Below are 18867 nucleotides of genomic sequence, written 5' to 3'. Positions count from 1 at the left end.
CACAGTGTTCCAAATCAGTCTCATACAAAACGGGAAAAACACTTGAATCTGCATGCAACATACTGGGTCAAATACTAATGTGACTTCACTGCTTTCTTTCAATTTGGACCTTTACCAATCATCCACAAATGCCAAAAAATTAGAGATGACCTCATCTTCAACCCTTTAACCCCTGACGTGTCTGTGGTGAGTGTTCTGAATGTATGATTCATTTTAAATATTCATAAAAAAATCAATCATCTATAAATCCCATATTTTAGCCAAAAACGTCCATATTTGATTTGAACATTTAACATAGAAGGATTTATAGAAGCAAGTTGTGCTTGGTGTCAAAATTTAGGTCAGTTCCTGTCCTTTCACATGGTGTCTTATTTTGTGATCCTACCTATCCCACATGCTGATATTGACCTTTGAATCCGAACGTCGGACAGATATTTCTGATTTTCAGCGGTTCATATACCATGCATAACATGACATAGCACTTTCATTTTACACAGGTCCATTCCCTAAGTAGCCAAGATACAGCACATAACATTTCTAATGAATATGATGATTAGTTTTTGTGTAATGAGTGGCCAAATGTAGCATTTTAGAAGTTCGCGATGAATAAAATCTCAACTTTGTCATTCCCTGTAACATGCAGTTATAAATTTTAAGTACATATTTTCACATTTCTCAGGACTATAAGTTCTTGTGAAATGATTCTGAAAATTTCAGACCTCTAGCTCTCGTTGTTCAGAAGTTATAGAAGCCTGAAAATAGCTGAAAATTTCAAGTCTTAATTTTGGTCACAATTTTAGGGTACCCCCTACCTATTTCAAATGGTCATAACTTTGGAACTATTTACAATGAAGCCTTGAAATTTTGGATTTTCCCCTCACATATAATGTTCTATACGTATGTAAAAATTTAGAAAAATCTGAGAGGGTCAGGTGGGAAATTTTTTAAAAATCTGTTGATTTCATATGGAAAGACCCATATGCACTGATAGAATAGACCTTATTCTTTCCATAGAGATCTGAGCATGCTCAGTTGTGGTGATTTTCCTTTATTTTTTTCCAGTGTTTTTACTGAGTTTTGTCTGCAGAACTGCTTTATAGAGTTCAACCAGGTGTCAAAAAGCAGCTGGAGTGATTTAGAAAAAAAGAGCCCAAAACTAAAACTCCTGGGTCTAAATTCAAATCCTTGTTGTTGTTCAGTGTATTCCAGTTCACAGTTGATGTTCAACATCCTAAATCTCTTCTTGATGTCCATTCTAGTGCCTTATTTAGTCCAAACCTGTCAAACTTCATTTTCTCTCTTTGTCTTTATCTGTTATTCCACCTGTTTTGACCCTAAAACACACAGTAAAACAAAACCACGGGGTATATGACATGACAGTAGGGTGAAGTCAAGGGAAGGTTTACATCTGGACAAATACATTTAATGACAATAATCTACACTAAACTTACTAAGGTGTCATAGCAGGTGTTCAGAATGTCTTGGTCCTGCACCTAAAGCATATAATTGTAGGAAAAACCTCCTCAGCAAAATACTAAAGGTCAACAGACAGTGGATTTTAAAGGCAGATATAATAACAATAGTCCCTAATAATAACAAAAAAGAACGAGTACAGATACAGATACCAATGAATTGTATTGATCTCCAGGGCAGATTCACTTAGTTAGCAGCAAATGAATCATCAATATCACAAAACCCTTCAAAAAAACATGTTTTAAAAAACTGAATACTTTTTGCCTGTATCTAACTGGTAAGATGATCTTCTACGCCAAAGTAACAAATACTGAAGCTAAGAAAATCAAATCAGAAGAATCACAGTAAATATTTGTAAATATATGAATAAACATCCTGCTAATGATCCAAATTCAGAGTCGTTCCCCAGTTCTATGTTTTTGGGTATTTTCTTTCCTTCAGAGTCCGTATTTCCAGCACTAAAGCCTGATATTAGCCATCGGCTGCTATCGGAGCCAAATTCTACCGTTCTGTAACTTGTCTTTCAGTCGGATCTATTGAACCCCTCATACATTTCTGAAAACACCTCGATATAACAGCCTGAAAACAGAGGAAGAGTAGACGCTGATGGGCGGAGTCAAAGGCAGGTCAAACAAATGAAATGACAATAATCTACACCAAACTTATATTTTTGGGTCGGTAATACTTACATTTTCAGGAAAATGTATTTTGAAATGAGAAAAAAGTTGCGAAAAAAAATGTGAGTATTTTAGTGAGTGTGAATGCTTGTACAGTGACCCAGTTTAGTGTCGTCATTCTGGGTTCATTTTATAAACTCTATAAATAAACCACATTTACTCCAAATACATGGATATTTGGTTATTATATTATTTATCTCATATTCTAAACACAGTGTTTAAAATTAATAAATGCATATATTTATGCAAAATACATTTGAATATAATGTTGAGATTGTTTCTATGTTGTAAATATTGTAAATAAATGTATATGATATTGATAATTGAAATAAAACTGTTTAATTTCATATTTACTTTTGTTGTCCATCTGTGACGCGACATTTGTCTAAACTCTTTCTATTTAGGTTTGATCAAATATTTTTTTCCTCTATAACCAATTATTGGGTTGTAAAATAGAGGGTTTAAGGTTTACACTGCATACATTTGAGGATGACAATGCCAGAGGAACTTCACTTTGGACAACTTTGGAATTCTGGCAAAAAACAGACGTTAATTTTTGTCCATCTGTGACGCAGTAGTTTTGGATATTTTTCATTTAAAAATACTTGGAACTAAATGTTTCCCTTTGAGTCTGTTTCAGATGGCATTTAGACCTTTACAATTCTGTGGAATATTTGTCTGAAACTGGTCTGGTTCAAAAGTTATGAATCAAACAGTAGTGGGCGGTCCATCTGGGATGCACTTGACCCCGCCCATAAGGAAGCAAAAATAAACCAAAATGCATAGTTTTCAGGCATGTAAATGAATCTTCTGTCTAAGATTGTCTTGATTGTTGATTTCTGTATTATTACCTCCACCAAGGAGGTTACGTTTTTGTCGGCGTTGGTTTGTCTGTTTGTCTGTCTGTCTGTGTGCAAGATAACGCAAAAAGTTATGGACGGATTTGGATGAAAATTTCAGAAAGTGTTGATACTGGGACAAGGAACAAATGATTACATTTTGGTGGTGATCAGGGGTCTATGATTGCTTTTCTAGAAAAGACAGCACAGACCTCTGCCAAGGCAGATCAGTGCCCCCCCCAACACCAAAATTTAATCATTTGTTCCTTGTGCCAGTATCAACATTTCCTGAAATTTTCATCCAAATCCGGGGCACTGATCTGCCTTGGCAGAGGTCTGCGCTCTCCGAGTGCTTCTAGTTATTTATGCTTTGCTTGTTCACGTATATGCTAAATTTCATCGCATGTTCGGAATAAATCCCTAAATCACATAGTTAGTGACATATTTACTTAAAGCACAGAGTTTTGTGTTTCGCATATATCAGAATCCCTTCTTAGTGCTTGTGCTAAGATGCTAATTGAGTAACTGTTTACCAACTGCTGTGCTATGAGCAGCAGGAGTCCTATCACAGCTATGTGGTTTTAAAATGAAAGTGCTTCTAAATGTCCTCAAATCAGAATTTACTTTAAAAAACAGCCCTGTGTAAGAACAAATAGGCCCGAGGGTTGGATGTAAAACCATCCCTGAGGCTGCTCTGTGGGACACTGTGAAGGCAACATAACAGGCGCTTTTATCCACAGCAGTACCTCACACAACAGAGCAGTGTGGGTTTGTTTTTGTCAAAGCATAAAAAAAACTCTGGTGGGAATAAAGCTGCAGACACCGCTGTCTCTGCCCACGGAGATGCTCACAAAACACACCAGCAGCTTCTATTAGCACGGCTGTCTTTTGTCGTCACTGTGTGATTGTACGCTTCGGAGTGTACCGGTTCTATAGTTCAAAAAAAAAAAAAAAAAAAAAAGACAACAGGTTACAAAGTCTTTGCTTATAAATCAGCTGTTATTCATACAAGGTCATGTCAGGTAATGACTAGGGGTGTGTATTGGTAAGAATTTGGCGATATGATACAAATCACAATACTAGGATCATGATACAATATATCAAAATATATCATGATACTGTTAACAAGGCAAGTTTTTAGTGGTTTTGTTTGCTTTTTAAATGATTATTTCCTTGAAGACCTGAATTACATCAGAAATCTGCACAAATACTAAACACATTTTTATTTGATCACAACAGGATCTAATGTTCTATCACAAAATGTTCCTGTGTTCAAACTGAAATTCTGTTTTACAGACATTACAATTTAAGGTCCTGTTCAAATGTTCATATTCTATTAGTTCAGAACTAACATCAGAACAGTATTTCTATTTTATATATCAATTTCAAAAAACTACATGTATGACCTACAGTATCACAACACTACTGTTGTAGTAAACAAACAACAGTAAAATACCCATAAAAGAGCATGATAAACAAAAAAGATGTCTGCCATATCTGCATTTGAATAAATAATTTAAAATATCCATACAGTACTTTTTAATGTCGATACAGTATCATGAGACGAAATATCACGATATATTGCAGAACCGATATTTCCTTACACCCCTGGTAATGACATGAACCTAATTAACATGTAATTTAATTATAGGTTCACTCTTACTGCTCACTTTGCCAACATCTACTTTATTTCGATGATTACAAATTTCAGAATTAAAACTTCAATAAGCGTTTCTTGGATAAATATTACTGGAGGTGTAGGACACAGCATTTACAAAAACAGCTTTGTTCCTGTTGTTGTCACTGAGCTCAATAAGAAATAGTGACATTGCACTTTATTAACTTATTTTAGTTATTTATCCTATTTCTTTGTTCTATTTATTATTATTGTGACGTCAAATTTTTTAATTTTATGTTCTTATCTTGGTTTTTATCCCAGAGACTGTTTTTATCTTCTCTGGGTTTTTATTGTGTTTTGTTGAATCTTGTTTTTATTTATTTGATCTTATTTATTTATTTTATTCTTTTACTTATCCATGCTACTATATTGATGAATGGTGGAACACTGAGCACTTTTTGTTCTGTCTTTTTGTCTTGTCTGGACGCTCGATCAAGTACCTGCCCAACAGGTTCAATGTATGTCTTGCTGTAATGCCAAAAGCAATCATCTCGTCTGCAAAACAAATCCACCCACGGGTACAAATAAAGTAACCTTGAACCTCGAACCTGGATGATGTACAATCAGAGTCAGACAGAAGCAACAGTTGAGGACAGTTAGAGTCAAACTCAGACCGATGGGACGAACTGAAGCACAATCACCCATCAGCGTATGGAAACTCCAATGGTCTGAGGGGAAATTAGACATTAGGGCGGGGTCAGGGGCGTGGTCCCAGATGGACCGCCCACCACTGTTTGATTGACAACTGTTGAACCGGACCAGTTTCAGACAAATATTCCATAGAATTGTGAAGGTCTAAATGCCATCTGAAACAGACTCAAAGGGCAACATTTCGTTTAAATATTTTTAAATGAAAAATATCTAAAACTACTGCGTCACAGATGGACAAAAAATTAACGTCTATTTTTTGACAGAATTCCAAAGTTGTCCAAAGTGAAGTTTCTCTGACATTTTCATTCTCAGATGTATTCAGTGCATACTTTAAATCAGTGGTTTCCAACCTTTTTTAACTCCTGACCCCATTTTAACATCACAAATTTCTGGAGATCCCAGACATTCAAAATAGAGACTTTTTTTTTTTTGCTAAAATTAATTTGTTTTTGAGCCTGTAATAGTTTTCTATACTATGTTTCAAATACAGGCTAATTTTAGAGGACATTTAGTCTATATAATGTATATTATTGTGGACGGAGGCAGTAAGTCCAGGTGTAGATTACTGCACAAAGGGAGAATTGGATTTTCCTTGATCAGGATCTGTCCAGTCAGTCCAGCTGTGATTTACAAGGAGGACAATTAATACTGAACAAACAAGAACTGAAACTATGAATCATGAAAGAGCTGCAGCATCTGAAACCGACCACAATGAACATTTGAACATTTAACAGAACCACAGGGCTTCAGTTTCACACTCACAGTTTGGCTGTTATGGATTGGGATTGACTGTCAACTCAACATAGATTTATTTTTAGTAAGTTTTTCTTTTATTTTTATCAATTACTGGAAATTTCAGGTGACCCCATTTGAATTACAGGTGACCCCATGTGAGGTCCCGACCCCAAGGTTGAAAAACACTGCCTTTAAACCCTCTATTTTACAACCTAATAATTGGTTAGAGGAGAAAAATATAGGATCAAACCTAAATAGAAAGAGTTTAGACCAGTGGTTCTTAACCTGGGTTCGATCGAACCCTAGGGGTTCGGTGAGTCAGTGTCAGGGGTTCGGCAGAGGTCAAGACACACACTCGACAACAGCAGAAGTCACACTGATTTGCAGTAAATATTCATTACTATTGTAGCCTGATGGAAATTAGGTGATGGGTGTGTGTTAAAATGTGTGAATGCGCATATGAAACTGGTGGGGTTCAGGACCTCCAACAAGGTTAAGAACCACTGGTTTAGACAAATGTCAGCGTCACAGATGGACAACAAAAGTAAATATGAAATTAAACAGTTTTATTTCAATTATCAATATCATATACATTTATTTACAATATTTACAACATAGAAACAATCTCAACATTATATTCAAATGTATTTTGCATAAATATATGCATTTATTAATTTTAAACACTGTGTGTTTAGAATATGAGATAAATAATATAATAGTCAAATATCCATGTATTTGGAGTAAATGTCGTTTATTTATAGAGTTTATAAAATGAACCCAGAATGACGACACTAAACTGGGTCACTGTACAAGCATTCACACTCACTAAACTATGCACTTTTTTTCGCAATTTTTTTCTCATTTCAAAATACATTTTCCTGAAAATATACGTAATTATCAAAAAATATAAGTTTGGTGTAGATTATTGTCATTTCATTTGTTTGACCAGACGTTAACCTCCCTTTGACTCCGCCCATCAGCGTCTACTCTTCCTCTGTTTTCAGGCTGTTATATCGAGGTGTTTTCAGAAATGTATGAGGGGTTCAATAGATCCGACTGAAAGACAAGTTACAGAACGGTAGAATTTGGCTCCGATAGCAGCCGATGGCTAATATCAGGCTTTAGTGCTGGAAATACGGACTCTGAAGGAAAGATAATACCCAAAAACATAGAACTGGGGAACGACTCTGAATTTGGATCATTAGCAAGATATTTATTCATATATTTACAAATATTTACAGTGATTCTTCTGATTTGATTTTCTTAGCTTCAGTATTTGTTACTTTGGCGTAGAAGATCATCTTATCAGTCAGATACAGGCAAAAAGTATTAAATTTTTTTTACATGTTTTTTTGAAGGGTTTTGTGATGTTGGTGACTCATTTGCTGCTAACTAAGTGAATCTGCCCCTGGAGATCAATACAATTCATTGGTATCTGTATCTACACTGGTTCTTCTCTGTTATTATTAGGGACTATTGTTATTATATCTGCCTTTAAAATCCACTATCTGTTCACCTTAAGTATTTTGCTGAGGAGGTTTTTCCTACAATTATGTTTTAGGTCAGGGGTGTCAAACTCATTTTAGTTCAGTTCCACATTCAGCCAAATTTGATCTGCAGTGGACCAGACCAGTGAAATAATAACATAATAATATATAAATAATGTCAACTCCAAACTTTCCTCTATGTTTTAGAGCGAAAAAATAAAATTATTCAATGAAAGTGTTACCAACTACCAACTATCCTTTAAAACAATATGAATAACACGAACAAACTGAAAAATCTTAAGAAAACTAAGTGCAATTTTAACATTATTTTCTCTCAGTTTATCATCTATGCATGTAACGTACCGATCACAGTGGATCTACAAAAACACAACACATTTAATAACAGTTAGAATATTGTTAAAATTGCCCTTCAGACATTTCAAAATGTTCATATTTGTAAAGGTTATTCGTGTTTTTATGAAATGTTAGTTTGTTTTAGTGGAAATACAGTAAAATGACATGAAAATGTTTACATTTAAAAAGGGAAAAATTTGGAGTTGTGAGTATTTATAGGTTATTATGATCGTATTTTACTGATCTGACCCACTGGAGATTAAATTGGTCTGTTTGTGGAACCTGAACTAAAAGGATTGTTCATTTCTTTGTGTAATTTTTGCATTTCACAAATTCATCCCAGGGGCTGGACTGGACCCTTTGGTGGGCCAGATTTGGCCCCTGGGCCGCATGTTTGACACCTGTGCTTTAGGTGAAGGACCAAGACATTCTGAACACCTGCTAAAACAGCTTAAACTCACCTTTGGAGAACTTCAAAAGTAACCAAATCATTTTCCACGGTAAACTGATTGCTCTACTATAGGGGTCAGCAACCCTGGTCCTCCAGAGCCACTATCCTGCATGTTTTAGATCAGGGCTGTCAAAGTCATTTCAGTTCAGGGGCCAAATTCAGCCCAATTTGATCTCCAGTGGGCCGGCCCAGTGAGATAATAACAGTGAAAAAAGTAAAATTAAAGTAAGATCAGGTTTATATTGTACAAAGTTTCCTTAAAAATCTGAATAACATGAACAACTTGAATTGTAGAAGAAAAGCAAGTGCAATTTTAACATTTTAACAATATTCTGCCTCGGTTTATCAGTTTATCATCTACACATGTGCATTACAATCACACAAAACATTTAGTAACAGGCAGAATATCTGTAAAATTGCATTAACTTTTCTTAAGACATTTCTGTTTGTTCATATTTGTTCAGGTTATTCATGTTTTTTGTAAAAGTACAGTTTGGTAATGTAAACACTTCGATGTAATTTTACTTTTTTACACCAAAAAAGGCAAAGACAGAATTTGGGGTTGTCATGATTTATAGGTTATTATGATAATATTTTACTGGTTCTGACCCACTTGAAATCTAATTGGACTGTATGTGTGTGTATGTGGAACGTGAATTAAAATGACATTGACACCACTGATTGTTAATATCTTCAGTGTAATTTTGGCATCTCAAAAATTCATCCTACCGGCCAGATTAGACCCTTTGGTGGCCTGGATTTGGCCCCTGGGCCTCATGTTTGACACCTGTGTTTTAGAGGTTTCTCTCTTCCAACACACCTGATTCAAATGATCAGCCTATCATCCAGCTCTGTAGAAGACTGAGAATGACCGTCAGGTGGACTGGAAGAGGAACCATCTAAAACATGCAGGATAGTGGCTCTGGAGGACCAGTGTTGCTGACCCCTGCTCGAGTATGAAATATCAAATTTTGTTTTGGATTACAAACGGTCCAAATATAATGCTTAATTATATGTCCTTACTGAAAGACTAACATGTGTCCTGCAGATGGACCTCCAGACTCCACAACCATGCATCAAAGACTCCCATAAATGTATGTAAAATGCTAAAACCCAAACAGCACCTAAGCTGTGGGGTACCAAAGGAAACCCATATTAGTGCTGAAACTGTCTCATTAGCAAATTTACACTATGAATATGATGCAAAAGTGCATGTGACTTGCAAATTGAAAAATAACTTAATTTACATACATCATGCATTCACAATCAGCACGGGAACATTTGACCTAATGCACAGGTGTCAAACATATGGCCCGCTGGCCAAAATCGGCCCGCCAAAAGGGTCCATTCTGGCCCGTGGGATGTATTTTTGAGATGCCAAAATTACACTGAAGATATTAACAATCAAGGATGTTAAAATCCTTTTATTTCAAGGGGCACATATATACCAATGTGATCTCAAGTGGATCAGAACTAGTAAAACATTATCATAATAACCTATAAATACTGACAACTCAAAGATTGTCCCTTTGTTTTGGTGCCAAAAATCACAATGAAAATTACATGAAAATGTTTACATTTAAAAACTACACTTTCACAAAAAACGTGAATAACCTGAACAAATATGAACAATCTGAAATGTCTTAAAAGAAGTCAGTGCAATTGTAATAATAGTTTGTCTGTTACTAAAAGTTTTATGTATTTGTAGATCCACTGTGATCTGTGAATTAAACTGGTTTGGTCCACTTCAGATCATATTGGGCTGGATGTGGCCCCTGAACTGGAATGAGTTTGACACCTCTGACCTAATGGGTGAAGGACATACAAAGGACATGCAATCACACCAATGAAGTCCCAGCTAGCAAACAGCCGCTGGTGTGTCTCAGTTTGATTATTTATCTCAAGTCATATCATCATAGCATCACAAATTTTCCTCCTGTCATGAAGACCAACTTACTTTTCTATAAATGATTTGAAAGCGGGTACATTTTTGCTGAATTTGTCTCTGTAGACCAGGGCTGTCAAACTCATTTGAGTTCAGTTCCACATTCAACTAAATTTGATCTGCAGTGGGCCGAACCAGTAAAATAAGAACATCATAATATAGAAATAATGTCAACTCCAAACTTTTCTCTATATTTTAGAGCAAAAAAAGTAAATTTACATTATGAAAAGGTTTACATCTACAAACTATCCTTTCAAAAGATGTGAATAACATGAACAAACTGAAAAAATAAGTGTAATTTTAACAATATTCTGCCTCAGTTTATCATTTACATGTGTACATTATAACTGACAGATCACAGTGGATCTACAAACACACAAAACATTTAATAACAGACAGAATATTGTTAAAATTGTACTTCCTTCTCTTAAGACATTTCAGGTTATTCACATTTTTTGCAAAATTATACACTGTTTTAGTGCAAATACATGAAAATATTTACATTTACAAAGAGAAAAATTTGGAGTTGTCATTATTTATATGTTCTTATGACAGTATTTTACTGGTCCTGCCCACTCGAGATTGAATTGGTCTGAATGTGGAAACTGAACTAAAAGGATTGTTAATATCTTCATGTAATTTTTGCATTTCACAAATTCATCCCAAGGGCCGGACTAGACCCTTTGGCGGGCCAGATTTGGCCCCTGGGCCGCATGTTTGACACCTGTGCTGTAGACACAAACAGTCTCTTACTTGTCGATATTGACGTTGGTGTGGAGCTGCTGCAGCAGGAGGTTGTGCAGCTGCCTCCTCCCCTCGGTCTCCTGCTCCTCCAACAGAGGACCATCCTCACAGGACTGTCGGCTCACTCTGACAAACAGATAAATAAACAAATAAATGCAATTTAAAAATGTGTATCATTTCTACACATTTCAAAAATACCAGATATTAGGGGCCTGATTTACTAAAGGTTTGCACATGTAAAAATGTATACAAACTAAACTGCACACACAAAAAGATGTTGAAGCTGATCTACTTAGACCAGATCCAGTGGTTCCACATGGACTCATGTCCTGTCCAATAGTGTCCGTGTTTAAACTCAATAACTGATCTGTTTAATCCATGTATGAACAGGTCTGAGTCAGTACTGTCACATGACACATGGTACAACTGACACAAAGAACATTTAAGGGTAAAAATACTGATATTCCTGCTGCGTGACACTTTTTTCACTTTATTCAAATGTCCAAAACCTGCTGTTCTCATCATAAATGGATCTGAAATGAAACACAGAGCTGTAGCTCTGATGGAAAAACTACAACTGGGATCAATATTGGATCAGAATGAGGAAATGATCAGTTTGGATGAACACAAATCTGTGAGGACATGGGGACAGGTGGGAACTGGGACAGGGGGACAGGTGGGAACTGGGACAGAGGGACAGGTAGGAACTGGGACAGGGGGACAGGTGTTAACTGGGACAGAGGGACAGGTGGGAACTGGGACAGGGGGACAGGTGGGAACTGGGACAGAGGGACAGGTGAGAACTGGGACGGGTGGGAACTGGGACAGAGGGACAGGTGGGAACTGGGACAGGTGTTAACTGGGACAGGGGGACAGGTGTTAACTGGGACAGGGGGACAGGTGGGAACTGGGACAGGGGGACAGGTGGGAACTGGGACAGGGGGACAGGTGGGAACTGGGACAGAGGGACAGGTGGGAACTGGGACAGGGGGACAGGTGTTAACTGGGACAGAGGGACAGGTGGGAACTGGGACAGGGGGACAGGTGGGAACTGGGACAGGGGGACAGGTGTTAACTGGGACAGAGGGACAGGTGGGAACTGGGACGGGTGGGAACTGGGACAGAGGGACAGGTGGGAACTGGGACAGAGGGACAGGTGGGAACTGGGACAGGGGGACAGGTGTTAACTGGGACAGAGGGACAGGTGGGAACTGGGACAGGGGGACAGGTGTTAACTGGGACAGAGGGACAGGTGGGAACTGGGACAGGGGGACAGGTGGGAACTGGGACAGGGGGACAGGTGTTAACTGGGACAGAGGGACAGGTGGGAACTGGGACGGGTGGGAACTGGGACAGAGGGACAGGTGGGAACTGGGACAGGGGGACAGGTGTTAACTGGGACAGAGGGACAGGTGGGAACTGGGACAAGGGGACAGGTGTTAACTGGGACGGGGGACAGGTGGGAACTGGGACAGGGGGACAGGTGTTAACTGGGACAGAGGGACAGGTGGGAACTGGGACAGGGGGACAGGTGTTAACTGGGACAGGGGGACAGGTGGGAACTGCGACAGGGGGACAGGTGGGAACTGGGACAGAGGGACAGGTGGGAACTGGGACAGGTGTTAACTGGGACAGGGGGACAGGTGGGAACTGGGACTGGTGGGAACTGGGACAGGGGGACAGGTGGGAACTGGGACAGGTGTTAACTGGGACGGGGGACAGGTGGGAACTGGGACAGGGGGACAGGTGTTAACTGGGACAGGGGGACAGGTGGGAACTGGGACTGGTGGGAACTGGGACAGGGGGACAGGTGGGAACTGGGACAGGTGTTAACTGGGACAGGGGGACAGGTGGGAACTGGGACAGGGGGACAGGTGGGAACTGGGACAGGGGGACAGGTGTTAACTGGGACAGAGGGACAGGTGGGAACTGGGACGGGTGGGAACTGGGACAGAGGGACAGGTGGGAACTGGGACAGAGGGACAGGTGGGAACTGGGACAGGGGGACAGGTGTTAACTGGGACGGGTGGGAACTGGGACAGAGGGACAGGTGGGAACTGGGACAGGGGGACAGGTGGGAACTGGGACAGAGGGACAGGTGGGAACTGGGACGGGTGGGAACTGGGACAGAGGGACAGGTGGGAACTGGGACAGGGGGACAGGTGGGAACTGGGACAGAGGGACAGGTGGGAACTGGGACGGGTGGGAACTGGGACAGAGGGACAGGTGGGAACTGGGACAGGGGGACAGGTGGGAACTGGGACAGGTGGAAACTGGGACAGCAGTTTGGACCTTTGTTCAGTATCAAAATAAGAGACTGACTGGAACTAAAACACTACAAATATGATCCTAAACTTTTATTGAACAGACAAATTTCAACTGAAGTGACATATACAGATAATAGCAGAGAATATTGGACTAATAATTGGATTGGACAGAACCTTAGAATATTCATGTACTGTTGAAGAATTAGTGTTTTGGCCAAGTAAACCTTCTAGGAACGAGAGATTAAATTCAGTATATAAATTTATTATTCAGAAGGGATTAACAGATAGGATTAAGTCAACTTCCATTCTAGTGACCCACAGCTGCTGTAGGTAACACACACACACACACACACACACACACACACACACACACACACACACACACGAAAAAGCCCCCTTATCATCAGTGGTGGTCTTTTTAAAGGGGAGAATCAGAGGGGATGAAATAAGAGAAAACTGGGTGTGTGTGATTCTTAAGTTTCACATATGAAAAAAGGAAAGAGCAAAGAAAGGTACTTCCCTCTTCAGTCGACTATACACTATATCACTAGTTCAACAGATTCACAGATGAAAATATCCCTGATACAAGAACAATTATTATTATTAAAGTTAATAGTGCATTTACATATATGAGTCTGAACAAATATTATCATTAAATTAATAGTGCATTTACATATATGAGTCTAGAACAAATATTATTATTAAAGTTAATAGTGCATTTACATATACGACTCCTTTTAGGTTTCATTTTATATTGATTAAATCTTTATATCTAAGTGATACTGCAATTTTGTAAACAGTTCCATAAAATAGAGTTCCTAAGCTAAAAAATTTACCTATTTGAGAAATGGTAGGTGAAAGTTTAATTTTTGACACAGATGTTCATTTTGGCTGGATCTGGCTCCTTTACATTAATTAGGCTCTTTCTAATCTAATCTAATCTAATCTAATCTAATCTAATCTAATCTAATCTAATAATAACTCCTGCTGTGATAGGATATTTCTCTTGGCCTTATTGCAATTCTGAAATCAGCTGCTCTTCTTTATTCCAACAAAATGCACAGGAAATAAATATTTAAAAAAAAACAAAACACTAAATCAATAAAATAGCCCACAGTTCATGGAAAAGTGCAAGAAATGTGAACCTTGTCTTTGGATTTAAATGGCAATAATGAGCATTTATGAATGACTGACATCAAATACATTACAAATTCAAGAAATTAAAAGCTTCCTTCTATTCCTCCAAATTGTAGTTTAGAATGTAACTACACAAAAAGTGTCCATTAACAGACTGAATCATCATGTAAATAACAAATGTAAGCCAACAGGCACAGTGACGCAGAATGTAGATGTAGTGGTCTGGTTTTCTGACCCCATTCCTCTACATGTGTGACACCTATAATTCAGTGCCTGAAATATGTCCTTTTTCTAGATAAAACGTCAAACTTCTGAATGTCCTTTATTTAAGAACATCAAATGTTACAGAAAAGCAGAAGTGTTGCATTTATAGTGTTGCTCAGTGTAATTAAAGCTCAGCAGGAGTCAAAGGGGTTTATTTTGAATTCGAGGCGGATTGTGAAACCAAAAGGTGAAACAGACAATCTGTGCTACGCTGTCAGCCTATAATAGCTCTTTACAAAACCAGTTTAACGGTTTTAAAACATGTAAATTACACAAATGAGGACAAACACCGACGTTAGCCGCAGACTTGCTAGCTTAGTTGGCTGTACATATCCCCATGGCAACAGCGCGCCTAAAGTAGAGCGAATGAGTGACGTCAAAGTTACAAACCCATTTTAAAGTAACGCCTTCTAACATTACTGCTGTTAAATTATTGTGAGTCCGTTCCAACCAAAAGACACAATAATTGCAAAAATACGAGCTCATGTCCACCACAAGGGTAAAAGTTTTGTTTACCTTCTCATGCTTCCGCCTTATACTTCCACTTCCGGTGTGCGGGTTCATGGGAAACGTAGTCGACATTGTCGAAGGGCTCTTTAAATACACATACAGAAAATAGAGCAGCTCAAATCTGGAATTTGGAGATATTAAAGTGTGAGAACTGGATTACATCGAACACACGAGGAGATTAATCATGTATGACTTGTGGTATTAGGCCAGTTTTCACCGCTGAATGTGTCAGTGTTGCGTTGACATTCTTCCAGATAGGTGGTTTTTGTGATGATGCTCCTTCTGTGGAAATTCACATCAGTTCGAACACGCTGCGTGCATTTTTCCTCCGCCACACCCTGCTGTATTAGACAGGGTGTGGATGGATATAACCCGTGTTTATCGCCAGAGTTGGCTCCATTCTCCTTCATGTATAGCACCCGAGCAGTGCATTATGTGTCATATTTATTAAACGTAATGCTGCAAAGCTCTCCTGAATATACACACTGACTGCTCCCAACCGCCCACACCCTCCCCACCCTGCTCCAGTGTCCTCAATTAGCCTGCTGGGTGACGTCAGTAAGGTGACATGGGTGCTTTTCTTCACCATCTCGGAGCTGATAAACACACACTGCTGCTACTGCTACTGCTGCCTATTAGTTGATATGGTGTGGGGGGGTATGGGGAGGTAAATTAGAGGGGGCTGTTGCAATTAAAATGTCAGCCCAGAGTGTTTGAGAAGGGTTGTGCTGCAGCTGCTGTGCATGCATGTATGTATGCATGCATGTATGTATGCATGCATGTATGTATGCATGCATGCATATATGCAGCCGGGTGTCGGGTCAGTGAGGCAGCTCCTCTCCTCTCCTCTCTTCCCTCTCTCTCTCTCTCTCTCTCTCTGGTCGGTTCCTCTGCAGGGCTGCGGGGCTGCGCATAAGCTCCTGACTGACAGAGAGATGAGGGGTGGGGACGCAGGGTGGGGTCACAAGCAGGGAGAGGCGGAGGAGGAAAAGGCAGAGAGAGAGAGCCCAGCCCTTCAATACACGGCAACAACACGCCGGCAGAGAGAGAGAGAGAGAGAGAGAGAGAGAGAAAGAGAGAGAGGGAGACACACACACAGAGAGAGAGAGAGACAGGCTGGTTATTTCTTTGGGGGGGAAGCAAAAAAAGGGAGCCTTCGACGCTGCGGATATGAACTGAAAAAACAAGCCAGGGATCGTGTTCCTCAAAATCAACCCCCCCACCCGAACAAAATTTAGTGCAAAGGTGGGAAACTAGCCCCCCACCCTTCTTGAAAACCCCCTCCTGTCGTCCTCCACAGTTGTGTTCAGATAGAGCTACACCCAAAGCTACACCCGGCCGACCCCCTCCTGCTCTGCTGCTCCACCCCTCCGCCGCTGCACCGCTCCGGCAACCGAGATGCACACGGAGACCCGTAACAAGAAAGTAAGTGCACGCTATTGACATTTGCCCTGTGCTCATATTCAATGAATGAAAGGCAAAAAAACAACAACAACAGAAGCCGGTACCTGTGCGGATGACGCGCCTGTGCACTGGCAGAGTTGACATCGGAGGCTCAACATGTGCCAGATATGAGACTAGTGTCAGTGAGGGAACACAGGCGTTTATTTAGACATTCAGGGAAGAGTTAGTGGACCTGCGCCCTGCTGGCTTTGACTAAACTACATGGAGTCATTGTGACAGTGCACACGGAAAAGCTTCTTCCTCTTCTGTGCGTTTGTGCGTCTGTGTCAGTGAGGTTAGTTCAGGTGGAGGTTTTCTGCTCTGTGATCTGAGGCTGCAGAAAGGAAACGGAAGGCGCACAAACTGCAGCTTGTAGGACACCATCTTAGCTTTTAAAGGGCCAGCAGCCTCATGTGGAAACACACACACACACACACACACACACACACACACACACATCCTGTCAGAGCTCAGGCTGGGAAGCATCCAGGTGCACCGGCTTCAGCTGCACCCTGAACCTGCACAGGACACCCACAAACACTCTGGAACCCACTGTGGTATTGGAGGACACAACAAGACTCTGCTACTTCTGTGAAATATTTCAAAAATGTTTTGCTGTCATGTAGAAAAATCAAGGTCAATGAAGTTACCATATTTGGTTCCTTGCCCATAAGTGGCAAAAAATAAATAAATGAATAAATAATCCAAGAAGTCTTAAAAAATACAAGAAAAACACATGTAAGGAGAAAGGAACGTGTATTTTAGAACATTAGAACTTTACTTTTACAACAGTATAATGCCGCGTTTCCACTACATGATATCGCCTCGACTCGACTCGACCTTTTTGCATTTCCAGTACAAAAAAGGACCTGGAATCTGGTAGCCGGTACTAGTTTTTTAGTATCACCTCTGCTGAGGTTCTAAGACTGAGGAACAGATATCAAAAGGTGACGTGTAGACACTGCAGACCACTGATTGGTCAGAGTCGTCTCTGTGACCCACTGTTTTACAAAAAACAGATGTGGAAGTTGACAGTAAATCTGTCGGTAGGTGAATCCACATGATGACAGCCCACAAAACTACACCATGGTTTGTCCAGGAGGTTCAGACGTAAAAATTCAGCATGAGCTTGATGAGACAACACGCAACGAGCGAGTTTATCAGCGACTCTGAGCAGACGACACGGAAGTAACACGCTGCTTCACTATGACGACCAGGTACTGTAAAGTCTGTAGTATCCTGTGATGGAAACGGTCTCCAGGAATAGGACCTGGTACCAGAGTCGAGTCGAGTACCCCGTAGTGTAAACATGGCATTACATTAGTTCCATTACTTCATGGAACAGAACAAAGCAGGTCCACTCACTGTTCATGCGGAGGTGGACCTTACAGACCCTGGAGACCACCATGGACCTTACAGACCCTGGAGACCACATTGGACCTTAGAGACCCTGGAGACCACATTGGACCTTACAGACCCTGGAGAACACATTGGACCTTAGAGACCCTGGAGACCACATTGGACCTTAGAGACCCTGGAGAACACATTGGACCTTACAGACCCTGGAGAACACATTGGACCTTAGAGACCCTGGAGAACACATTGGACCTTAGAGACCCTGGAGAACACATTGGACCTTAGAGACCCTGGAGACCACATTGGACCTTACAGACCCTGGAGAACACATTGGACCTTAGAGAATCTGGAGACCACATTGGACCTTACAGACCCTGGAGAACACATTGGACCTCAGACTGGGGACTCACTGTCTTGTAATGTATTTTGAAATGACCAAAAATAGTCACTTACCCAATAAAAGGTTAAAGGCTCCTCACTGCTGTCCTCTGGTGCCTTTACATTTTTTTTTTTTTAAATTAACAATTCTAAATAGAAAAATATACAATCTTAATCTTAATTCCTAAATCAGGTCTATAAGAAAGGAGACAAGAACAAAAGATAAACAAACAAACAAACAAACAAACAAAATCTACAATGCTCAGGGGTCTGCTACACATTAATGTTAAAATCATGAAATAATAATTGTTCTGATTAATTTATTGTTTTTCTTTTTCAAATTTTCAGTGCAGTTTCAGTATGTTTTAAGGTCTCTTCTTCTGAAGTTGTGAAAGGAGGGTCTGTTTTTTTTTGCTAGATCATTTTGTGTAGATGTTGGTGCCTTTAAATGAGACACACTTCCAACCCGGTTGGCTAT

The 18867-nt window shown here is 39.9% G+C and overlaps 1 protein-coding gene across 2 annotated transcripts in view; it reads right to left on the bottom strand.

Annotated features, from left to right (window-relative positions):
- The window catches only part of LOC115433542 (RNA-binding protein 41-like), a 33558-nt gene extending 16704 nt beyond the window's left edge, over window positions 1–16854 (bottom strand). Inside the window, exons 1-3 of one of the 2 annotated variants that reach the window (XM_030155007.1) lie at window positions 16721–16854; window positions 15219–15333; window positions 11044–11160 (exon numbers count right to left, since the gene is read on the bottom strand). In XM_030155007.1, the coding sequence (XP_030010867.1) occupies window positions 11044–11160; window positions 15219–15226 (125 nt within the window). In that variant the 5' untranslated portion in view covers window positions 15227–15333; window positions 16721–16854. Of the gene's footprint in view, window positions 1–11043; window positions 11161–15218; window positions 15379–16720 lie in introns of those variants that run through there. The other variant, XM_030155006.1, reaches the window with a different exon arrangement.
- Window positions 16855–18867: the final 2013 nt, after the last annotated feature.

The sequence above is a fragment of the Sphaeramia orbicularis genome, chromosome 14 (assembly GCF_902148855.1).
Source record: "Sphaeramia orbicularis chromosome 14, fSphaOr1.1, whole genome shotgun sequence".
NCBI lineage: Eukaryota > Metazoa > Chordata > Actinopteri > Kurtiformes > Apogonidae > Sphaeramia > Sphaeramia orbicularis.
The sequence above is the reverse complement of the archived record's forward strand: the minus strand, read 5'-3'. Positions and strand labels throughout refer to the sequence as shown.